We start from the raw sequence: 26,062 nt of genomic DNA, 5'->3' as shown, positions 1-26,062 counted from the left end.
AGGCCTGGGCGGGAGGATCTCCAAATGGAAGAGGATGAGACTCCTGAAAGATGAGCGTGGACAAAGCATCATCAGACCAGTGTGCAGTTTAAACCAATCACTTAGACAAGGCACTCTTTTGCTAAGGGAAACTCTTGCAAACGCCCTGTATATTATGGCAAATGCAACTGTGTTAGAACAGCTCCTTTTATGTCAACACCAGAAATGACCCATGTTATCCCCCCGGGGTTTTTCAAAAATATTCTGGCCAGGAATACTTTCCAATCCTACTTTATGTTCCCTTCCATGCTACTTGCTGGAGGGAAATACTTGCCCTAGTGAGACTGCATGCAATATGTCAGATGAGCAGAAGACAATTCCCTTTGCAGCAATGTTCATAAGACTGAGGGAAGAGGGTATTTTCACTTTACTGTACCAAATTCATCAATATTAAGACCCACCCAAAGAATCTGAATCAGCTGTGAAGCTCACCTCCATGTGAACACATCCATAAGAGGAAAGGTGACCCAGTATGTAGGATACTACCCTGGAACTCAAATGATCTGAATTAAATTCCTGGCTTGGGTTGAGAAGGGACAAACTATCCACCGTGCTTCACCCACTGCCTGCCTGTAAAATGAGTGGTATGTGTGAGCACTTCAATTAGGGTGACATGGACCTTGTAGCAGTAGCAGTTGTATGCACCCTTCTCCTTGGTCAAGGTAAATCTACTGGCCCAATAAAACACATCCCCATAGGAGAAATCTAGATTCAAAGAAACTTCACTTTCTCTCTCTTCCTCCTGAGATGTAGAAGTGATTTCCTGCCAAAACCTTTCTCAAGAAATCTGAGATTTCTTTATTTTTTAAATGTCTTTTTCCCCCCACTGCCTGGATGGAATATGCATCATCTAATTAGCCAAATAGATTTTCAGTTCAGCCCAATCATTTCCTTATCTAACATCTGAAGCCCAGCATTGCGTGGGGGATTTGCCGACACAGAGGTCCTCATTAACTCTGATCTTCAATTACATTGATTATAAGACTGCTGCTGTAATCGTGCTGCACAGATCAGAGGTGAGCTCAAAAACCTCTGCCAGGAAGTGGCATGTTATATGTTTCTGGGTAGAAGCCACTAAAAACAGGTCATGGAGGCCAATGGGAGAAGACACCTTCGAAGAAAAATGGACCCTGAGGACTGTATGACAGACCTCAAGCTAATCTGTTCTTCCAGTGTTACCTTAAAAGATGGAGGACAGGTTATGAACCAAATATTCATAGCATTTGTAGCTAAGTGACTAAGCAGAGATGGAGCGACCGCAGCCCCATGGTTTACTTGCAGCATGGAAGACTCACAAAACGTAGTACCTGACCCATCCTTTGATTTTCTAAAATATTGGGAGGTTTTAATCCTCTCATTTCCCATTAGCCCTGAAGGAAGTCAAGTGATTAAAACAACTACCCCACATGAAACTGCTTGAAAATTAGAAGTTTATTGCCATTTACTAAGGATCATGAAGGATCAGTAAGAAGCAACTAAACCTCCTTTCTCTTCATACCACACAGCCAAGATTAAAAAAAAAAAAAAGACTAAAAACCTTAAACACCTAAATGAGTGGCCTCAGTTTTCAGCACCTCCAGCTCATCTAAGGGAGATTCTGAAAAGTCAGTTAAAAGATCTGTGCCTATACTTGCACATTGCACATGATTTTATTTATGCATGCACTTGTTTATATATTCATATATGCATTCCTAAATTACTTTATTTTCTTTTCTTTGAATGGTTGAAAGCAAGGTAGCCTGAGAAACGCACGCATGTTTTGCAGGAGAGTTACACATACAATTCTCCCTGCTCCAAATGACTGAGCAGCAAAGTGGTGCACTAGTTTGTGGTGAGTCACCACTTCCACTTAGATCTCCACCTACCTAAATTTAAAATGTAGTCAAACCAGTAATGACAGAAATTATATTAGAATACAATAAGCTGAGCAATAAGCAGCCAACTAATCAAGAAGCACATCAGAAATGATGAGGCACAAAAAGCTTCATTTAATAACAATCCTGATGATTTAAAGATTTACAGGTGTGCAATCAAATGCTGGGGAACGGTGGAGAGAAGAAGGATGGTTCAGAGAGCCCGAATGGACTTAGGAGCCCAATGCCAAATTTGAGGCTCCTTACTGGAATTCAGCATAAAATTATAGGCATTGTGTTGCTGTTAGGATTATAAAATGCAGCATAGGGTTGCTGTTCAGAGCAAGCTAAAAATAAATAAATACCAGTTTTGCATTCCCTCTACAAAGCAGTACTCGACTCTGATGTCAAAACGAAAGTCTGCCAGACCTCTGATCCTGCAAGTGATAGCACAGGTTGTTAGGTGCTATTGTGTTCACTAGAGCTGGTAGAAGTTTCCAGTGAAAGTTATTTTTTGTAAATACAAAATAAAATAAATCAGGTTTAGGGACAATAAACTGCAACGTTGCCTTGGCTTTGCTGAACTGTTTGTACTAGGGGGGAAACCCAACATGATAACTGAAACAGTCTAAATAGTCTAAAAGTCAGTGTTTTCAAAGTGAAATATTTCATTTTTAAAACTCTGAAATAAACCTTTGTTTAGAAACATCTCCTTGATGATGGCTGAATCCATAATTAAACATTTTGTTCTGGGTTGAAGCAAAGCTTTCATTTGACCAGAAATGAGAAGAAATGGAGGAAAAGGTTCTTAAAACCGGTGCAGATCTCTAGCATGCAAGTCCATGCACCTCCCTCGCTTCCCCCTTTTTGACTTTAACTCCTGAAGTCTATAGTTCCCACAAATACCATAACCCAGGTGTGAAACCTTGGATCCAAAAAAGTCAGTGGCAAATCTCCCCTTGATTGCTGTGTGGAAAGGGAATTCATCTTAAACATTTCCCCATTCTGCAGTGGTAAACACCAGCACTCCAACAGACTTAAAATGCTTCCTTATCATGGGGGGAAGGAAGATTTATTCAAGAGTTCAACTGAATTCACCCTGTAGGCAGAATTTTAGGACTCAAGACGAGTCATCCATTAATACTACATTGTCTGATTTCATAACAGGGATGGGGGGGGGAATAAAAATATAACAGTTTTGAAGTTGTGTGCACAGAAACTCAATAAATCAAGTCATAACTAATGTGGCTAGACTGCTGGCTGCATGAGATAGAACGAGAGGGAGAGGCAGAGGCAAAGGCAGCAGTGTGGGTGGCGTGGAGCATTTCATCATGAAGCTACATACGTCTCACAGCCCCAGACACAGCTGTTTCTCAGTTCTACAGGGTCCACAAAGACTTCAGGCTATTGTTTTGTTTGGGATTCTTCCCCTTCCTTCTCCTATTCTGATCAAAGCTAAACTGGCTAAGACAGCATCAAAAGTTCACATGTCTCATCCAGAGGTCTCCTTCAAAGTTCAGCGAGACTGTTTAAGCTTTGACAAAAGAGGCTTGAAGTTTTGACATTTCAGAAATTATTTTTCCAGAACAAAACAGGATAAAACAGCTCAGAACAGATAGCTAACAAGGGAAAAGAACAAAGTACCCAAAAGGCAGCCAAAAAAGGGCTGGCTTTTTTTTAACTTGCCCTCTTTTTTTTTTTTTTTTTTGGGTAAGAGAGAGATCAAAAGTAACATTTTTTTAAAAATTTCAACTTCAGAATTCATAATTTCCCCCCCCCCTTCTTTGTCCCCTTTAGCCTATTTGCTATTTCTTGGTTGGGCAAACTCCTTTTGATCTAAAATTAGCATTTCTTGTCTGAATGCCATGACAGTTCATGCTAACCTCCTTTCTTACTGCATCTACCCTTATATGGCAAGCCCCTGTATAGTATAATTAAATCTCTGCTATGGAATTCTGAACGACGGTATAAAGGAAGAGAAAAAAATAAAAAGAAAGACATATAGATAGGATCATATACCCTGCTCAGTTCTATAGCTGCTAAGAATAACTCTGTTAAAGTTCTACAGAATCCTATTATTTTTATTCCTACTCAACTCTAAAGGATTTCTCCCATAAGGACCACTCCAGCCACTCTTCACTGAGCAGCTCCTCCTATGCTGATTTCAGAGAAACAGCCAAATAGATTCTACTTACGTGGCATAAGTTGACCTTAGAGACAAAACCAACGATAAGAGGGAAAAATATGTCCACAAATTCACTCAGAATAAAATAAAATTCCCAACCCCACTAGCACATCCTATCAATGCTAAAGCCAAGCAAACATGTGGCTATTTTCAATTCAATGGCAAAAGTAAAAATACACAGCCAAATATCTAAGGTCAAACAAAACGTTTTGTTCAGTACCAAACATTTTCTCTCTCTCTTGTTTGTCCATTTAGTTTTCATTTTTTATACTTTTGGCAAATAAATAAAGTTGCAATTCCAAAAAGAAAGGCAAACCATTTCATTTTGGAAAGGCTGACAGGAAGCATTGTAGCCTCTTTGCTTTTTGGGGTTTGGGAGGGGGGCAGGGTTTTTTTTCCTTCTTTCATCCAGAACTGATTGAATTTGACACAAATTCCCAAATAGTTTCAGCAGAACCAACACCGCAGTTTCCCCACATATCCAACCTTTTGCCCACTCCTAATCATCACCATCTGGAGACAGCATGTCAGTTCACATGACAGCTTCCTTGCCCTTTTCTGAACTTGGACCCTTTCTCTTCCTCGAAAGCTTCAACCCATCCCCAGGGAGATACTTCATCCTAAGAGTCACTCCAACTCTGGGGCTTTGACCCCTGGGCAACACTTGTGTAGGACATAGCCGTTAATTCTAGACACGGGCCCAACTGGAATGGCTTGGCCTTACTCTCACCCCACTGGGTGCTTGCCCATGCTTCACAAGCCAAGCTAGCAGCCTGGCATTCCCGGCTGGGTGGCTTGCCCAAACTCCTTTCAAGACAGGATGGGCAAATTGGGCTAGCAGAAGAAAAGAGAACTTTGCAGAATCTGAAGCCTGTCAAAGGGATGATAAAAACATGATGTACTTCAGTCTGCAGAACCTGATAGCTCCCCATGCAAAAAGTGTTTGTACTGCAAAGCAGTCTTTGAATCCCTTTGATCCACGCTGAGACAGCTTATAAACTGATGTTAATATTTAGAGCGAGCACCTTGTAACACTGCAACCATTTGCTTACAGTGTTTTACAAGTCAGTTGTGCAGGGGCAAAACTAAGCTCTGCTGCAAAAGCTAAGATGGCTTGGTAATTAAGAACTGGTGTGTAACTTCCTTGTTCACAGAGATGCAATAAAATTAAAGACAATCAACAAAGGTCATCCCTCTGTGTGGTCTTATGAACAGAAAAGTGCACTGTCCAGGTCACTTGGTATCCTGACAGAGGGGAAACACTGCTTCCAGTGTAGGATGAACACAGCATTTCATGTGAGTAAAGGCAAGATCTGTTTCATGACACTGTTCCACATGCAGATATTATCTAATGAGATGCCTAATGCAAAGTCGAGTTGGCCCTTCTAGTGCTTGCACTGGGATTGGGATAAGGTCTAAATGGGGTCCCAGTTGACAAAGAAGCAGATCCCCCTAGCAGGTGCCGCTGGGGGCTAATCACACAGCAAGACAGCTATACTAAGGCTGAAATCCTAAACTCCATTTTGTTGGTGTAGATTTTATGTTTTCTGAAGTCAGATTATTCCATATTCCTCAGATTGCAGTCAGTGCTAATGCCAAAGGAGAGGCAAGCAGCTCTGCAGATTTTGGATTTAACATTTGATATTCATTTTATATGCAACTGCATGCACTGGGCATGTTGTGCACACAAGAGTGAATGTCTGAGTCTGGGTCACCTCTCAGGGCTGCGAAAGACAGAGAGAGAGAGATGTTGAAAGCAAACAATTTAAAGCAACACATTTAATTAAAAACAAAATGAGAAGTTGTTGCGAGCCCAACACTGCAGCCTGCAGAGCTCAGTCAATCTTTGGGGGAAATTAGCAAGAGCTACTAATAGCAGCATCCAATTCCATGAGCATCTTAGAGGAGAAAATCATGGGGGAAGGAGATAAATAATATTCAGATGAAACAATTAAAGATCAGCTGCATGACAATCAGAGAGTGAGATCATTCAGGAACAGGGGGAGAAAGCTACAGCTTAAATTTAACTGCTGCTATCCTCAAGCTGCAACTTGGAATTCAAAGTGCTGGCTTTGCCTTGAAAAGTTTCACATGGGTTTGATCCCAGGTCCCACTCTGTAGCACTGCAACTGCTGAAGCCAGCTGAGCACGTGAGCTAGCAGGCCGTGTCCATGTTGGCAAGCTGCCCCTCTTTTTAGCCACCAGCACAACTGCTCTGGGGCAGATGAGCAAAGTGGCAGCATGCCCTATTCGGAGGTAAAGCCAAACCAGCACAGATCATGTTGATGGACGCTCAGTCAGTCTCCTGAGTTGTATATCAGGAGCAGCTACACTGGTAGCCGAGGTCAGGTCAATTCCCTAGTGAAGGTGAGGCTTACATGTACGGGAGGAAAGGATGCATGAAGGATGGACTGTCTTCCTCCCTGAGTTCATGGTGGAAAGTGTAGAGAAATGGGGAGGGGAGGGCAGGGAAGGAGAAGGGTGGGAAGAAGCCGGGGCTGAAGAGGAGGCAGCGGGTCCTCTGAGCTATCTGTAAAGCGATACCATCTTCACCAGGGTTTATTTCCCTTTCTTTATTCCCCATTCATAAACCAACGACTCCTCCGAACTAAACACAGCTCCCTCCTGCTGTCTGTGTGGTGTACAGATTCTCACCCACTTCTCCCACAAAAATATCCAGATATAAACAGACGGCTGCACCGTATATAACCTCTTTGCAGGTTGTAAAAATGGGAAGCTTTAATTGATACTATATTTCAAGCTGTTGTGCAGCAAGGACGTACTCTAGGCAAAGTCCTCTAGGGTATTTTTCTCCAGCCTGGGTTTCTCGGCAAGCAGCTCCCTGTATCTCTACATTTTAAATGATTACCTACAAGAAAGAACTATTGTGAGAGCATAACTGAGGAGTGGCTAACATATTCAGAGGGGATTTTATCACTTTGACAGAGGGGTTCTTTCTTGCTATCTTTTTTCCCCTCAGCTTTGCTGCTGCTAAATGCTGCTTTAAATAATACGTTAAGGGTCCATATCCTCAGACAATCCTCTGCATAATTTTATACTTCATAGCCTACTCTGAAATCATAGCAATGCTGTCTGTGCAGCCCGAGGTGAGGGTGTGGGAAAGGGTGCGGGAAAAGGTGCCTCTGAGTTTCCAGTGGGGTTGGCTGAAAATGTGAAGCCTGGTGGCCGCAACATGGAGGCAAATGGGCAAGAGGGAGGAGGGAAACACTGACTAGGAGGTTCCCTTCATGGTACTGCACCCAAATAATTTGGGGAGGAGAAAGTGGAGCAGCTGGAATGAATAGGAGTGATCCTATCCACCAAATCCCAGGGCTAGGGGTGTGGAGGGGGAGGTATCCACCGCTCTCCCCCATCTGTCCCCCTCTCCCCCAAAAATCCACTGAGATTCAAGGAGACACTTGACAGCCTACAACTTCCCTGCTGAATCCACGACACCCACCCCCACCCAGCACATTTCCCTTGGAGAGATCATAGGAGACTCTCCTTATGACCACAGACAACTCTGACCTCCCCACAAGGCTGGGGGGAAGGATCATATCAGTTATCGCTGGATCTACTTTTATTTGCCAACCCATCTGCAAGGCTTAGGCTGGAGAAAAAAACGCCACGTTTGACCTGGGTGCTGGACTTCCTAGCCAGGGCTCCCAGTATGGCAAGCTGTGGAGAGCAGGTGAGGGGCTTCCCTGGTGCAGGAAAGGAGAGATTCTCCATCCAGGCTTTCCCCTCTCACCCTCCCACCCATTCCTAACCAAATTATTGTAATGCAATTATCCATGCCCTATCATTGCCTGCACCCTAGAGGGTTGGGGCAAGCCCAGTTCTGGAGCCAGTATGTTGCATTTGACCCGACTCCACAGAATGTAGGGATACAAATAAAGTGCCTAAAAAGGATGGAAAAAGCAGAAAGCTGTGAAGTGCCCGTGTGATGACCCCTCTGCCTGTCCTTGCCTCACTCAGCAGGCTTTGAAGGGATGGAGACAGATCACACTGGGGTTTTACACTAGTTGTCTGCCCCATCAAAGTAAGGGTTAGCAGCTGTACGAATCAAGCACTAATTGTTCTGAGAAGGGGAAAAAGGAGCAAACAAGTGAATGTAAGAAAGAAAATGAATGCAGAGAGAAGGAAGGGCAATAAAGGTAACTGGGCTATTAATCCAGCCTGGTGCAATGCATTTGCTCTCCTTCGCTTTCATTCAGCATCTGTTTCTGCAACTCCCTACCTGATCACTGTCATTCCACTTTGCTTTAGTGTTTCTCCTTCCAATGCCACAGCTTGCTCTGCAGGGGAAAGCTGCTTATGTCTGAGGTCATGTGGCCCTTGCTGCTCTGCTTTCATGCAGGTTGGCTCTGGAACTGGGTAAAGTGAAGTTGGCTCACATTCATTTAAAGTTCCCTTCAAAGATGTGTCTTCATCTGCTGTGAAAGGATTTTTTTCTTCAGCCTCTGCCTTTGTTTGTCTTTTCCCAGAGAGGTGGGGATGCTTGTAACTTCCTTGATCACTGGCATCTACTGAGAAACTGCGCTGGCCTAATAAAAGATATCACCTCTACCCGGAGTTCTGATTCCAGATGCTAAACAAGGGCACCTTCATCTCGCACCTGGAGCTGTCTCCAACATGTTTCCTATCCACCCCTTGATCAGAGGGACTGGCTTATTCCCATGCAAATACCAGAAAGCACAGCTTGAGAAGACCAAAGCATTTATGTGTGTGGCAACATTTAAAAGCTATCAAGCATACAGTTATGGGTCATGCAATAGGCTGCTTTAGCACTGATCAAAGCTCTAAAGGCTTGTTTCAACTAAGGAAATCAGATCCAGTGTCATGCTCTCCATGTAGGAATGGCAGCACAAACCTCAAATACTGATATGTGCACCAGCTCAGGAAAGGACCTTGCTTCGCCTAGTTACAATCAGGGTAAGATCACATGAGTGCAAGTCCCATCTTTCCCAAGTTTAAGGCATCTCCTTGAAAATTCAAATATGGCCTAATATAGATCAGGCCTCACTATGAGAGGTGCTCTCCAGTTTCCTTTTAGACCCTCAGTGCATTATTCGCTGCTTCTCTGTTCAGGTTTAGCTGGGAGAAACAGAATGAGAAGCCTTCTTCTCTGGTCTCCCCTCCCTCTGTTTTCTGTAAACACATTACAAGAGCTGCTATCCAAACAGATAAATCAGCCTCCAATTCTGAATGTCAAACTTGGTTATTCCCTTTGTGCAACACTGAAATTAGCAACAATTCATACAGGGGAAAAGCAAAGCCAACCACACTTTACTGGGCATCATTAGCATTTCCAGTCCTGGCTTAATGCTGTGATCTCCTTAAATGTTTTATAATACTTTTCTGCCAGGCTGGCGCTACCTGGGGATTTGTTGTTATTTAAAGGAGGGAATGGCTCTAAGCACTTCTCTGTTCCAAGACAAGGGGCTCTGAATGCCAGTGCATCTAATGATGAGATTTCAGGAAAACTGATATTCACTGCAAATTGTCTTTGTTGCTTCCGATTCTGCCTCGAAGCCTTTGACTGTGTTTCTCTTTTTAAAAAAATATAATAAAAAAAATGCTTCACAGTTTATAATTATATTTTACAGTTTCATTACAAATCTCATTTTAATTCTTTTTCAAACCTTTTCACCAGTCCTCTCACCACTTTCTCTTTAGAAAAGTCATTAAAGGCAGGATTGGAGATCATCCCATTTCCCCCAGTTTCAAGGATATTAATCAGTTTTATTGGTATTTCATTGTCATCTCCGCTTGAGTGTTCTGGGTATTTGCATAATTTTCAGTGCCACCCTCTTTCTAGAGACGGGAACATAACTGGCTTCCTTTTCACTTTAATGCTATGGAGTCACATTAGATTTTGTTTTATTTTATTTTTGAGGACACAGTGACATCCGTTAGAACTGCAGCCTGAAAGGCAGGACTCCTGGGTTCAATTCACACCACTCACTGGCTAGTTGACCTTCAGCAAATCAGTTTAGCTTTTAGTGCCTTAAAATTAGCTAGTTGTACAATAAGAATAATACTCCCTCTCCACCTCCCCTCCTCCCAGACCTAGGGCCACCAAGAATCTTAATTAGTATTTAGCTATTTTAATTGTAAGCACAATGAGCAAGACTCATGTCTGATATGCATTTGTGCAGCACCTGGCACACTGGGCTGCAGTCCTCACATGCTACTCCTGGATGCACCCACAACACCAAAAGTAAATAATAATAATTTGCAACTAATTTGTGAATGATCTAAGTTTTGGATGCCACTGCACAGCAAAAGAGCGGTAGCAACTGCCTCCTTAACACTGCAAGGCTTCTATATTTTCTTTTCTGTTCACCAATTACTCCTCAACCGTGTTTGGTAAAAACTCCAATAGTATTCATGCTATTCAATTTCTACCAGGATTTAAAATAATAATAATAATTTCTAAGGATGTAGGTAAGTAACTGGGTTCATTTTACAACCATGTCATTTCCTGTTCTTAATATTGAGATTTCCTCCCCCCAGCTCCGTTTAAGATTCCAAAATGGAAACATAACCAACATAGCTGACAAGGGCCAAATGTTGGATATAATACAATACCCAACATGCACTAAAATTCATTTTGTGATTTTTATAGGCTAAGATTTAGGTAGCATCTTTGAGACCTGTGGAAAAGGTAACTTTGTTCCTCAATATGATTTTTTCAGAAGCACATTACAACCCAGCCAGTCCCACAAGTACTCTTGTGGGTTCCCTAGCTATACATGCAAATCTTATGGGCATCAGCCTCTAGGGTGGTTTAGACAGGGGTGGTTCTACCTGGAGTAGGCACGATCCTTTATCATAATAAGGTTCCTTCCAACCTTTTTTTTTTTTTCCTGCTCCTTTGAAACATTTTCACTCAGGTCACTGGAGTGAGCAGGGCACTTGGTTTTCGAGTTAGTGCAAATATCGATAGCATTGATAAATATTAAAGCCAAAAAAGACCATGGTTGTACATCCAGTCTGATGCCAGGTGATCCAAGTGAGTAAGTTTTCATCCAGTTCTTTGGCTGTGACTTAAAATCCATCTCACCATGCTTGGTCCCTCCGATTTACTCTCTCCTCCACACTAAAGCTTAGTGCCTGCCCAGCACTACTCTGACAAAGAGCACAAAAGTAGAAGGTCCACTCCTGGAGCAAAACCAAATGCCTACCGGTGCGATATGCAAGCTAGCGAGCGATAGACTGTGGCTACCGCATACCTAACGCTTGTTAGTGGATGCTGTGCACCGCATTTCTTTCAGAGGAAGGCACACCATCAGCCTGCCCCAAGCAGTACGGAGAGCGCAGGAGCTGAAGAATTGGAACAGACTAAATAATGGGTCCCATCTGCAGGAAGAAAATGAAATTTGCCCTCATGTTGCTGAAAAGTTGCACTTGATGCTCACTGCACATTATATGGAAAAGGTCAGTGAAACACAACAAACACAAGGAGCCAAGCTGGCGAAAGCAATAAATAGTGACAGCAGCCCTTGTCTAATTCTTCAGAGCCTCTCTCGCTTTGCTCCAGTACTAGCAATTTCACTTTCCATGGAGCAGCAAAGGCTGGAGATAAACAGCTTTGCTCCAATGGGAGGGAGAGCATGAATGTAGCTTCCCAGGGCTACTTGGCAAATCCCAGCAGTTGAATTCAGGGCAATTAGGATTTTCAGCTGGACAGGGGATTGTAAATGGATGCGATAAGAAGATTTCTGCCTCCCCATCCTACCTAATTTTGCTTTGCTTTCATAGGGGTGGCATCCCTTTGTCTCAAATGACAGTCTGCAGAGACATGAGTCAGCTTCACAGGTGATATCAGGCATGGTATGGGGTAGGTTAGAATCAAACCAGCTACAATGCCCCCACACAACCAATCCATAAATTCCCTTCAGTGTCTTCCTCTCAACCTTCCAGCTCCTTTTTCAAAACAGTTTAAGTGAATGCAGGATTGGTGCCAGATGACCAGCACCTGAGATTGAAACCCCCAGCTCACCCACAGAACAGTGCAGCTCATGCAGCAGCAATGCATGCTACACCTGATGCTACTGCAAGTGATGGGCCAGTGCTTGAGAGATCCCTTTAGGAGGGGTGGGAGGAAAATGCCATGTTTTGGGCCTGTCATCTTTTTCTTCTTCCTGCAGAGACTGCTAGCATTTGGGGAAATGATGTGATGCGAGGATGTGAGGGCAGGAAGTTAAGGGCTCTATAAAGTATTATAGCCAAGTATATTTCGGAGGAATCCCCTCTGTTAAGATTGAGGGGAGCAATTTTTGGAAGAGATCTAATAAAGGAACATTTCAGGAGACCTGCACTGGCTGAAACAGATCTGGTATCTAATGCACCCAAGAGCTCAGAGTTGCTCTCAGGGCCTTACCATCTGCAATGAAGTGCTCAGGAACATGAAGAGTCACCTTCACCGTCAGTGGGCAGGACAGCTGAGTGCCGCATACCATGGCCAAGATGCAGGAGCTGATTGTGATGAGAGTCAGAGCCGTCTTGTTCACAGGACTCTTCACAGAACCTAGAACAAATATATACATAGGTTATATACATAAAGCCTGATGTCAAAAGCCTCATAGGGTCATTTAATCCAACCCCTTGCTCAAGGCAAGACTGTCCCCAAATAAACCATCCCAGCCAAGTATATAGGATCATAGGAAAGTACGGCTGGCAGGGACAAAATGCTTCACAATCTCGAAAGGATTCTGCCTTTTTAAAACCCTTCTAAGGGAGGGAAACATCCTCACAAAAGGACTTGAGGCACAGGATAAATAAGTGACTCACCTCAGAAATCACACTGAAAGCCAATGGCTGAAGTAGAAAGCAAAATCATGATTGCCCCATGCAACTGCCTATTGATCATGCTCCCTTCTCATCCATTTGGCTCATCCCTTCCATTGGGGGTAACATCTATCAGCTCAAAATGCGGCTGTGAGCCTAAATTCATCAGTAACTTAGAAGGTTAAGCAAGTGAAAGTATTAGATTTAATTGCAAAGCAACCTCAGCTAAGTGCATCTCCTGAAGAAGGGCAGTGCAGTTCAGAGCAAACCATGTTTAAGAAAATCAGTTTGATAGCATTCAGGTTGAAGAACATTTCAAGGGTCTACCTGAATTTTTTCATTCATTCATTTTCTTTTAAGATTAATTCAGAGTCTAAGTGGCTTGGGCCACTGGGGCCAGCCCAGTTCTAAAGCCCATCTGTTTTAAGTGTGATTTTTTTCAGATGTGGCTGGTGACTCTATATGCTTCAATCTTCTAGTGCTCAACTTAAGAAAACTTAAGGGACCTAATTTTTAGTAGTGATGTCTAAAGACTTTTTAAAAATCTGTTTCTTTAAAGCGCCTGGAGCCCAAGGACTGAGTGCCCTGTACCCAGGTCACCACTCATTTTCTAATCTTTCAACCTAAACTTTCAAAACAACCTATAAAATCAATTTTCTTCAAACTTTGCTTGCTTGACTGATTGTATTGAGACTTGCTGAGTCTTAATAATAATAATAAGAAGAAGAAGACGACGACAACAACGACAACGACCAGGTCTGAAGGCCTGTATTATGCTAACATTAACTACATGCAGTGTCACAAGAACTCTACCCATGTACAAATATTTCAGTTGCAGTAATTAGCAAGTGCTATCTACTAATTGTTAATACTGATACCATTTTAGGCATTTAAAAGTGACTTCAGTCAACAACAAAACAAGCTGTGCAAACAAACCAGAGTCAAAACAAGCATAAGACACTCCAAGCAGAATGCTTTTGCCAGTCACAGAAGCTTGTAACATCTCTCAAAGCACAGCTTGCAAAGGGCTTTCTTGCTTGTGTTAGCTCAAATATTTTCTGACGTTAGGAAGACAGCTTTCAGTGCAGGCCAACTCAACTCTAAAGGCTCCCCATCCTACCCTGACACCAGAGCGATGTGTGGGTCATACCAGGCCTTCCTTCTTCAATCTCTGAGGGGCATCTGTCTAACATCATGGATGATCGAATGCTGGCACCTCAGAAATAATTCAGTAGACATGGGGCCTTTGAAGCTAAAGAGCTCCCTCATCCTCATCCCTTCACAGCTACCAGGAACAGTGTTCTGCTGGTGGACTCGGAACATAATCCCTCAGCTTCAGCAAAGGTTGTTTGATGGTTTTTTTAGCAAAGGGAATCAAATGAAAAAAGAACTTGATCATGAGCAGCTCTGTACAGAATGACACAGGGAACAGGATTCACCGAGAAACCCTGGTCCATCACATTACATTATGGAAACCAAATTAGACCAGTGCTCATTCATATTTCACATTTGCATTTCGCCAAGCAGCTACACTATATAAAGAAAGGAAACAGAAACAGTAAGTTAAGATGGAGAACTGTCTCATGGGATCCAACAGCTCCCATTCAGCACAAGTCAGTGGTAGCATCTGGTGGCTGCACCATGGAAAGAGACTGTGGTCCTCACCCTCACCCATGGCCCACTAAACAGGTATCCACTGCCCAGAACTGCACCATCACAACTGACATGCAACGGTTGTAACCTGAAAATTCAAGGCATCCATGGGCCATCGATAATAAATTACCCTCTCCCCCACAGACAGAGCAGGGTGGGTTGGGTACAGATATCTGTACTGCTGCTGTTTGTGCTGCATCTCCTCTTAGTTACAAAACTTCACTCCCCAGGTGTACCTACTTTAATACTTTGCATCAGCACTAACGTGTACTTAAAACTAGTGAAAGATGTACTGTCTTTAGCAAAGGAAACCCTTCTCTGACACTGGGGAATCAGCTCCATGCCAGGGGAGTACAGTTTCAGGAGTATGAAAATGCATAAGACAGGACACGGACCTGCAATTAATGGGAGCCACCACTGAATGATCTATACGGGTTCAAGAGCGATTGCTGAATTCCCATCAGGTCTGATCACATCCTTCTCTGAATTCCCAGCAGACATATTTATTTATTTCTGGAACTCAATCTATTTCCCCCCTCCCCACCATCACCCCCAATCTCATCAGCAAACTGAGGTTTAAAATGCATTCATTTGAAAATTGAACAGAAAAGACATCCAGCAGGTTAGCACTCCTGCGCTTTGCTTTATAATTTGATCATTTCTGCTACTAGATATATTGGCAGGGGAGCAAGGAAGTTGCATTTGAGCTGGATCCAGAACACGAACAACATTTTCAATTAAAAATAACAGCTGCACCAAAGGAAAAAAGTCTGAGGGATAAAGGGACTACAGACCAGGTAAGTGTGGCTGTTGGTTAGTCTATACAGTGAAAATCTATCCTGCCTTCTACTTGACTTCAGACTAACATGGTTAATTATGTCTCTTGTGTCTGGCTGACATACAGTGCTTAAGAGGAGGTGCTGACCTGCTGGACAGCTCCTTCAAGAACCAAAGGGATTGGAGACGAGAGAAAAGAAATATTTGTACAGCGCTTTCCAAATTCTTTGTGTCCATAAAGTATTGCACACACAATCCTCCCTTCAAAATACTCAATTAGCCTTATTCACACCTTTGTCACTGATTTCCTGTATGACTTTTTCCACTTTGCTGTGTTCCTTTTTCCTTCCCACTTATTATCAGACTGTGTGCACGTGTGTGTGCATGTGCACGTGGTGCACAGTACCATACTCTTCCTCTCAATTGGGGCCTACCAGAAGGCAAAAACAAACAAACTGGTAATGGGAATATTCTGATTCATAACAGCCTTGACAGCCCCTATTTTCCTCATTATAAACTGACATTCATTCCAAGATCTTAAAGCTCTTTCCAGAAGTTAAACTTCAGGTCCCTTTTGCATTCGACAAGGGTAATCACCATTTTGCAATGAAAATGAGTCACAGATATGATGACTTGTCAACCACCATGCAGAGAGTCAGTGACAGAGATGGAAAGTGAACTCAGGGTCCCTTCTCCCCATCCTGTCTTAAGCCCCTAAGAACAAACTCCACTCCCCACCCCCGCAAAAAAACCCAAAAAACAAAACAACCCCCCGCAAAAAAAACAACCCCAAAATGGTGCAAGATACTGAAAGCCTTTTTACATCTGAGCTCACTAAAGATAGGGACAGATATGTGAGGCCAGGGTGATTTATAGCAACTCTCATAACCGAGGATGACAGCTCCCTGCCCCAACACCATTTCACTGTTAATTTTCATCACATGCATCTAATTATTGACTTCCAGTACTGCAAACATATTTCACCAAGTGCTGGCAAGCAGGGAGCTCTGATCAATGGGTGATGGGGCTCATGTTGGATTTCCAGTTCAGCCTTTTATAGCCTCTGGCCAGTTTGCTGCCAGGATCTAAAAGACACCACTGGAGACGGCATATCCCTCCCTCATCATTTAAACACAGGGACATTTTTTCTTCTTTTCCACCCCAGAGCCTGCTCTTCAGACCACTAAGGATTCAGCATAAGTCTTCTTGCATTGTGTTTAAATGCCCATCTGGAAACAAATGGCTTTGTTCCAGACCTCTAAAAACACAGAGAAATGGATGCTTTATGACCCATTGCTAACTAAACAAATCTCAACAGGTTCTCAGGGGTTTCTCTGTCAGTGCTAAAGAAGGGAAACAGAAAGAACAATTCTGTTCTGGCCCCAAGGGTACCCAAATCCAGCTCTCAGCAGGTACGCCAGTAACTGCCAGGACTAATTGAATTGCCTTGTTAACCCTGCTTAGGCTGAAGACCCAAGCTTTGCTGCTCTGAACCTTTGCTCTCCACTCCCCCTTCCACCTTCTGTAAGTCCTGGACTCCCACTGAGATATCTGCACAACAGTTTGCAAACCAAGTAAACTGAATGACTGACACCATGGCTGATATTTTAAGGTCAGGAAGAGTGGGAATGAAAATTCCTCAGGGAATAAGGCTGAGGGTTGGGCAGCATAAGGTCTGAGAGGGAGGGTGTGTGTGGGCATGGGGAAATCCTCCCAGAGGAAATGGCTCCTGGACCTTTCCTGCCTGTCCCAAGTTAGGGGCAGAGAACAATCTGTATCCCAGTCTCACAGCCCAGTCCTAGACCCTACCGTGCTCTGATGACAGGCGAGCATGTTCCTTCATCCGCTTCACAGAGCTATTTACTTCCCTTGCAAGCTCAGTCAACTATTCTGGCTACAGAAGTAAAGGGAACAGCCAAGCTTGGCAGCATGTGGCCTAAAGGCCAGATCTGGCCCACAGGATCTGACCTATGCAGCTGGAGGCCTTTGACTGTGCCCACAATCATGCCAGGGCAAGCCAGCAAGCAGCTGAGTCACTGCTACTTCTCCCCTCACCTCCTCCCACTCTGGCTGCAGCATGGGCACAGCTTCCAGCCAGTGGGGAGCTTCCAGCTGCATCTGCATTGCAGCCAGGAGGCAGGGGTAGGGGGTACAGCATGGACATGGTTTGCTGCTGCCCAGCCCCAGCACAGCTCCCCACTGGCTGGAAGCGGTGCTCACTCCCCAACCAGGGAGCCCAAGGCTGAGAGAAGCAGCAGAGGTGCAGGAGCAGCTCCAAGCTGCCAGGCCCTGGTGCAGTTGCAGAGGGGAGTCCCCTGCTGCTGCTGTGTTATTGAAGCCACCCAGCCTGCTTTGGACCAGGGCCAGGTTGTTCTGGCCTGCAGCTTCTTAAAGCTTGCCAAATGCCAGTCAAAGCTGTCCCTACTCCCCCTCCACCTGTCCCCGTGCTTGTGCATGGCGGAGGCAAGAAGCAAACAGCTCCTACTCTGATCGGAGCAGTAGGGCCATACTTGGAGAAGAGGAACGAAGGGGGAATTGCATCCTTGTGTGGCCAAGGGGAAAATGGAACGTGTAGCAGCCAGTGCTGGGAGGGTAGCTGGAAGGGGAGAGGGTCAATGCTGCATATTCAGATATGTGAAGTCAGGGGGTGAGCAACGCTGGGGAAGAGCAGTGTCTGCAGTACTCTGTAGGGCTCTCCACCCCACGGTCTTCTAGTCACACTTCTGCAGTCAGCCAGACCCAAGAATAGGCAAGAAGAAATCAACCCCCCACCTTTCCCCTAAAAGATGGCTAGCAGGTGAGGCCAGAGAAGTTTGCTTCAGTAATCCCAATCAATATGAATAAAAATCAATGACTCCACAGGAGAAACGCCTTGCCTACAGCTCATCTTGGCTGATGTATCTCAGAGCTTGGCAAACCCCTATTTTGTTTGACTGCTTGACGGCAGGGGGCGGGAGGGGGAGTTACCATTTGAAATGCTAGATTTCCTGGGTAGGGGGGGTTAAACAAAATGGAAATAGATTTTAAGACAAAACATTTTGAATTGAAAAACTGAGATGTTCCATTTAAAAACTGTCAAAACAAACCACTCTTCAGGATTTTCTTTTTTCCGTTTTATTTTCCCCCCTCAGCCCACTCAGTTCAGGAAGTTTAATGGGAATTCATGAACTACTCCAAACATTCAGATGTCCATTTTGAGACACAAAGGGGAAGTTCAGTCTTAAAACAATTGCCACAGCTCTAGTCTCCGGTAGGTAGGAAGACGTAGGGCCAGGTTTGGCAGCCAAGCCTGATTGAATCTGTAGAGAAGTAGGGCTGGAAGGGAATTCTGAAGGTCATCTAGTCCAACCCCCTGTCTGAGGCAGGATCATCCCTATCCAAGTCTTCCCATACAAATTGCTGTCTAACCTATTACTAAAGTGACAGCATCAACCTTGTCACACAACCACAAGGTATATACAGCACCCTAACCTGCCACAGGTAACGCAGGAGGACAACAGCAGTCAGTGTCCTGATGCTGCAAGGATTGTGAAAATACACTTGAGAAATCCAGAGAACAGGATCACACCCCTGCACTGCAGAGAAAAGCAAACTGTACCCCGCACCTCCGATACGCACAGTCTATACCAATCTGACCACAGGGTAAAAATCCTCCCTGACCCCAAATGCAGTGATTAGTCTGACCCAGAGTGGACGGATAAGACTCTCTAGCTAGGAACCTCCAGGTTTTAGTCATAGCAGGAGCACTGGCACACCCCAGCCAAAAATCCCTATCCATGGCTATACCCAACATCTAATTCTTCTGAGGAAGTGGGGAAAAAAAAGAAACAACCTGACATATAGGCAACAAGAGCGTTCAAAACAAAACAAAACACCTTTCCAGCCCCATGTGGCACCTAGCAAAGCCCCAAAGCATGGGCACTACCCATAGTATAGCATAGGTATAACTACTCCGAAGCAATTCCTATCCAACATCATCCTGAATACCTTCAATGATGGAGATTGCACCGCTCCCCTAGGCAGTCTATCCCACTGCTTCATTGCTCTAACAGTGACGATGTTTTTTCTTGCTACAGCTTCAAGCCACTGACCTGTATCCTGCTGTGCAACAAGACAGAGAAGGTATTCTCTCCCACTTCTTTATATAAGCCCTACAGATATCTGAAGACTGCTATCATGTCCTCTTAAGTGCCTTTCCATTAAGCTGAAAAGCCTGTTTCCTTGCGCCTCTCTTCCTATGACTTGGAAGAAGTATCAGGAATTAGAATGGGTATCAAAACTCCTGAGCATTGGCCCTTATCCCATCAAAAACGTCAAATAACTTGGGCAAATTACTTTGCAGCCCTGTGCCTCAGTTTTCAAACCTGTAAAGTGGGAGCTAATGGGTTACGAGGGGTTATGAGCTGACAGAGATGCATGCGGCTTTGTGGAATCAACTAGTGTAATCTGTCTGAGCTGATCTGGTTGGGGATGCCCTCTAGTCAGACTGGAACCAGAGCCTGATGTCCTTCATGTCCCCATTTTAATATTTTCAACCACAACATTTCATTAACTTAGCTTTTCTTTGGTATGGCAGAGAAGAATCAGAGGGGAGAAAGAGCTGTCCCCAGTGCAGGGAGAAGGAAGATGAAAACAGGAGATGAAGTGGTAAGGAAGGGAACACAGGAACCATGAGGAGGCTGAATAGGAGGACAGAATGGATTCCTACTAAATAGAAGGAAGTGAGAAACCTCTTCTCCTGACCTCATATTCCCAGGAGACAACCAAGGAAAGTGAAAATAAAAGCAAACCAATCAGTTAAAGAGTTCTAAACTGTATCAGAGTTTCTTCCTGCTCATGATCTAATTAACTACACTTTAATTAAGACTGGAAGACAAAAGAAGTTCAAAAATAAAAACTCTCCTTAGAAGTCTCTGTCCCTAACCATGCAAGCAACCACTGCTGTGGGCAAAGAGCCCCTGCCACCATGTGCCGTTGTGCTTAATATTTATTTATTTCTTACACAGGTGCCAATTAGCTTTGCTCTGGCTCGCCTGAACCCCTCTACGGAGTCAAGAAACAGCTTGCAAAGCACCGAATTCCCCTAAAGATTTTGCACCTGCTGCAAGATGAAGATAAATTCAAAGCCACCAGTGTAAACACTCTGCAAACAGACACATTAAATATACCATGTCTCATCTGAAATTTCATTTCCTCATCCTGCTAATTACTTGCTGCTTTGGTTGCCTCTCTCTCCCCACAACCCCAACCCACCAAAAGGGCAAAAAAAACCTCTAAGCTTGTCTCTCTGGCACTGAGAGCACTGCCTAAGTCAAAAAGGTACGCACCAAACACATATGGATTTACAAGAAACACAAATACCCTGTGCTTGCGGTAATATGATGTTTCTAAATCAGGCTCATAAATACATGCTTGGGAGATTAGTCTATAAAAAAAAATAAACTTTAATTACTCCATCTTTATCAGCACATATCCCATAGCATTAGCCATATGTGAGTGTTAAGTGCCAAGTGCTTTGCAATTTCCCTCCCCCTCCCCACAGATAATAGTATAATACATAGTGTTTCAAGGCTATTCAAATATTAAAATGTATTTCTGCCTCCCGAGAAAGATGGGGATATAGAAATCCACCTCAGGTAACATCATGAGCCTGAACTGCTTAGCAACACATAACAAATCCAGCAGAGTGTGCATCAGTGTGTTGCACACACAGGCACCTACTGCTGAGAAAACAGTGATTCTAGCATAAGGAAAGTATGTTGCATCTCAGTGCGGCAGCAATAAAATTCAGCCACTTTTGGGGTGGAGGCCAGGCAGACCTAGACAGAGTTCTGAAATGGTGACACCACCCTGCTGACTCCTGCCCACCAACAACACACCCTGGGACACTTCTACTTGATCACATGGGAGGACTGCTTCGAAAGCGCTTGGCTGCCCCATGCGGCAGAGTTCACTGCCTCTAATTATCCCCCTTTATGTCCCAGCAGAGACTCGTTAATACACTACAACAGCATTTCTAGGACACTCTCACACAGAGAAACATCTCAAGGTGTTTTACAAGCAGGAGATCATGTTAAATCAAATCAAATACCAATTAAAGATTAGCAGCGGCGCTGGATTGCTGCTCTCACTGTAGATCATTGCTCACTGGGAGGGAAGAACGCTGCCTAATGGCTGCTGGCTAGCAGGCTCCTGCTCGCTCCCCAGGTCGTCTTCACCCTTGCAGAGCCCCTGATCAACTGGGCAATCCACTGGTACTTGGACAGGGCAAAAGCCAACCATTCCTCCCCTTACCTCAATAGCTAGACCACCTCCTTCTCCTTCCCACAGACCTGACCAGGGCTCATACTCCATCTTCCCAGAGGTGTAGACCTACCCTGAGCCAATCTCTTAGGATCTGGACAGTCCTTTTTCAGGCGTGATCTGAATTTATGCAGGGACAAACAGCCTGCTTTAAGAAGGTTCCTGCCTGCCTCCCCATCCATCCTGCGCAGTCTGTCCCAAGCGGACCCTCTTTACCCAAGTTCCAACCGACTGCGCACAGTCCCTTCCAAATCAATGCCCCAGCCAGATGCTGCTGCAGGTGCAGGACAGCAGACGGCGGGGAAGGAGCATCATGTACTAAGTCCCATGACTCGCATCCAAGTCTTGGAGAAGGAAAAGTTTATAATCCCCATGAAACACTGTGCCTCTGCTTTTCTTCCCCATCTTCCTTTCCGCCATCTTCTCCCTTGAGCATGCCTTCTCCTGTCCTCCCAAGCACCTTAGGCAAGCCCAGCAACCCCACCTAGGATTTGAATCTGGATTCAAGTTTCCTGCCCTTGCCACATATTTCAGTGTTGTTTGGACCTGAGGTTTGGTCCCAAGTCCAACTCTAGTGTCCCCGTACAGACTTTTCTCATTAGCAGAATGGATTGGACTTTTTTCTATCTGCCTCAGCATTTGAATCAGCACTATGGCCCTACAGCTGGTTTTCTCTCCCCTCATCAGCCAACCTTCCATCACAAAGACCATTCCCTTCACATCTCACTGAGCAGCTCTGGGGGGAAGAAGACAAAATGGAGAAAGAATAAGACAGGGGAAGGACTGGATGCGGTTTTATTTCTTGGGAGTTTGAGATGCTTAAGGGCACAGCTAACAAGACTGGTAACATTAACATGTACAAATAACATCAGTCTGTCAACACTTCCTACATTAAAATAGCTTGGGCTATTTTAACTTGTGTTCACGGAAGGGGTTATTGTGTTGGATGGAGGCTGGAGAAGATACCACAAAAACGATCCCATCAGCTACTGCAGGAGGATCAGACATGCTTCTGTGTACCTGATTAAGGCTCCTCAGGTGATAATTCACACCAGAGGTCAGGGACTCAGCCAGCCAAGCTCCTTCACTGTGCAGCCTGCATGTTCCATTCAGCTTGAAGAGCTCTTGAAGTCTTTGTTAATCTGCTCCTAATAACCTGAATCTCAGTGGGTTATATCATTTTGGTCAGTGTCCAATACATTAAATAAATATCTTTACTTAGTAAAATTTCAAGTACTGCTTCTCCCTCCCCCCTTCTCCTCCCCATCTCCCAGAATTCACTTATTTGAAATATGGTGCCTGCAATTTGCAGGGAGATATTATGCAGACAAGTCTGACTTGTGACAAGAATGAGAATGGGAGGGTAAGAAAAGAGAGGAAAATGAATGGCAGGCTGGGCTAACGAATGGAAAAAGCAAAAGGAGGAGAAGTTAAACCTGATTAAAATTACAACAATGTCATGACAGGGAGCATGCAGCGGTAACAGTTGCATCCTAATCTCTTATACTGGTATCACGTTACAGCAATTGTTACATCTGCCTACATCCTGCCTGTGACAGGAAACCTCAGGAATTGGACAAATGCTGTCTGAAGGTAATGCAGAACATCAAGGTTAGGGACCGACATTACACATAAACCAGATTAAGTGATCAGAAAATGGTTTAAACCTGTAACAGAACAGATGTTCAGTGCATATAAACCAGTTTGAAAATGGCTGAAACTGGTTTGAGATAAACCTGGGTAGTATCAGACTTAACTGATTTGGCTCAAACCAGTTTATGCAATGCCTGTCCCAGACCCCTTCCTGATTTAAGTTAAATCAGTCCCCCAGCATCCCAGATGCTTTGCAACCCTGAGCAGGGCTCTGCTCTCTGCTCCAGGCCAGCAGGGCTGGCCCTTCCCCTCTGCTCCCTGGCTGGAGCTCTGGGAGACACTGCAGGTACAGTGGCATCTACCTGGCTTCCCCCACCCACCACTCTCTGCTCAAGCAGGGATTCCCCCCTCCCCTCTGCCTTCCAGAGACACCTCTCAGCATTAGCTAGCAGACCAAATCCTGGCTATGGTCTGTGCTATGAGAGACAGAACAAAGACAGATGGGACAGTGTTGGCTTTTTGGAGCTAATCAACAGGTAGCTGGTAATGTCCTCCTGTTCCTTCCTTGTAAAATGCTGTTTAAGAAGAGCTTGAACTAATGAGAGAAAATTTTGCTTTGTTTGATGCACTGATAGAAGCTAACAACTCCCTGTGTAACTCCCTGCTGTGTAACTAAATCCTCTGTTATCAACAGTGGTGGAGGGACAGGACCCTCCCTAATCAGAGTGTCCTGACAGGGCTGGGCCACGCTTCTCCCAAATGAGCACTGTGGAAGGGATGGGAGGGCTGCTCTAATCCCCCTCCATGTCTAGCCTGAGCCACTGCAGACATATGCCTGAATTTCTTCAGTCCAGGGGGAATGTCTGTATGATTACGAACTGGTTCAACCTAGCCAGGTTAGACTAAACTGCTAGGACAATCAATTTAGCCTCAGGCTTTTTGAATATCTGTCCCTATCTCAAAGCATTAGACATTCAGGTATGGTAGAGGCAGCTGCAGCAGACATCTCCTTTGCATGAGACCATGCCAGAAGGAAGAGGTCCAAATGATTCTTTCCATCTCAAAGTAAGAACAGTATGGCAGCCAGCGAATCCTGAGGACACTGGCTTTACAAGGTACTGAAGAGTAGGTACTGGCTGATTTGCTGTCAAGTCCAGCAATCAAAGCCGCGGCAGCAACACTAACTCTCTAAGCACAGGCAGGGTTGGCACTGACTGAACTAGTTGAATTTCCCCCTTATTTTCAGTGAGACTGAACTCCAATTAGTTTACTCTGCAAAAAGCCCTGTATGCCTCTGCCTGGATGTGGGCCCAGGGTTTCATGTTGAGTGTTGAGAACTTGTTCTTTTGGAGCCAGACTCAGTGAAGGTATGGCTTTTACTTCACTGGGCTATTCAAGGCCCAAGAGCTTTTTACCGTCTGAATAATTCATCAGGAAGACATAGGAAGTCCCAATCAGCATAGGGTTCTCTCCACATGCGAAAACCAAGCAGCACAAGGGACACTGGCTATTCTGGGGTTCAGCCATGTCCTGTGACTTCTGAGTGTGAAGTGCCAGCATCCACACCTCTTTCCCAAACGGCCATTCACAGAGTCCAGTCCATGAACACCACTGTGAACACAGGGGTCAGAGAAGCAGCTATTGACCACGTTCCCTGTCACCCAAGCTATCGCCAACTGAAAATGGTAAATGGGATTTTCATTAGATTGGACAAATTCACTCAGGAAGCACTGCCCAAATGCATTCCATCATAATAAGTGGGGCGCTGTCAACTTGATCACATATTAGAAAAAAAGTCCCTACGCCTGTGTTACTAAAAACACCTTGGTGCATTCAACTGGAAAGAATATTCATGAATCCAATTTCTCTTTAGCTAGTTATGCTATTTACTTTTTTTGCATTCTCTTGGCATGGACAATTAAAATCAATGGAGTCAGTTTTGCTTTCATGTTCTCGGCACTGAAACAGTAGAGATGCAGTCGCATTAGGGAAATGGTTACATGTTTAAAAGAAAGACTATTTGCACTGGAATTTTCTTTCATACAAATCAATGGAAACTCTTCTCTTGGAATTAACGTTTGAAATTATAACACAAAAACAAACAAACAAGCCCAAAACCATTCCTCCAAACCCTGCATTTATAAAGCACCCACATTGACTCAAATGTGAATCGAGAGCTTCCTTTTCAGGGCAGAAGACAATTTCCACTCTGAGTATAACTTAAATCTTGTCCCAAGGGAAACCTGTAATTGCTCGCTATAAAGTGTAGTCTGGAAAGTAAAAGGGCAATCAGAGAAGTTACTTCCATTTAGAAGTTTGCAAACAAATTGGGGCAGATGTCAAAGTGTTGGAGAGCTCGATTAGAACATGGCACAGAAAGTTGTGTGGGTCCCACCTGGACTCCAAGACTACACCCGGACTCCATATGCCCCATTATAATTTATTGGGCACCACCAATAGGATTGTGCATCAAGGCAAACCAAATTTACCATTGCTGTAATATCTTGGCACCTCACAATCAAAGATTTCATTTTCAAAACACACAGGGAGGCCTTAGCTCAACATTTGAGAGGCAGATCAGAGGGCCTTTTGGTCACACAGAGACAATGGTAAAGGTCAAAAGTGAACCCAGGTCTCCTTAGTCACAGAGCAACCATTTAAGCACAGGGCTGTATTTCCTCTCTTGAGCACTCTGGCAGCTGTTCTACTGCGGCTGAGCAGATGTTGCCCAAGCGCAGAACTTGGAAAGCCGGACTTCTAGTTCAAGCTCTGCCACTGGTTTGTTGGGTGACTTCAGGAAAGTCACTTCACCTCTGTGCCTGTGTTTCCCCACCTATAAAATGGGAAGAATGCACATAAAAGT

The 26,062-nt window shown here is 44.4% G+C and overlaps 1 protein-coding gene across 2 annotated transcripts in view; it reads right to left on the bottom strand.

Moving 5' to 3' along the window:
* Positions 1 to 26,062, bottom strand: part of ASTN2 (astrotactin 2) — a 598,062-nt gene that overhangs the window by 350,783 nt on the left and 221,217 nt on the right. For both annotated transcript variants that reach the window (XM_090021411.1, XM_090021412.1), the window contains one exon: positions 12,467 to 12,613. In XM_090021411.1, coding sequence (XP_089877537.1) covers positions 12,467 to 12,613 — 147 coding nt within the window. The remainder of the gene's footprint in view (positions 1 to 12,466; positions 12,614 to 26,062) is intronic.

The sequence above is a fragment of the Crocodylus siamensis genome, chromosome 11 (genome assembly GCF_052110815.1).
Source record: "Crocodylus siamensis isolate JL-2025a chromosome 11, ASM5211081v1, whole genome shotgun sequence".
Lineage (NCBI taxonomy): Eukaryota > Metazoa > Chordata > Crocodylia > Crocodylidae > Crocodylus > Crocodylus siamensis.
Note: the sequence above shows the minus strand (reverse complement) of the source record. Positions and strands in the feature narration are given on the sequence as shown.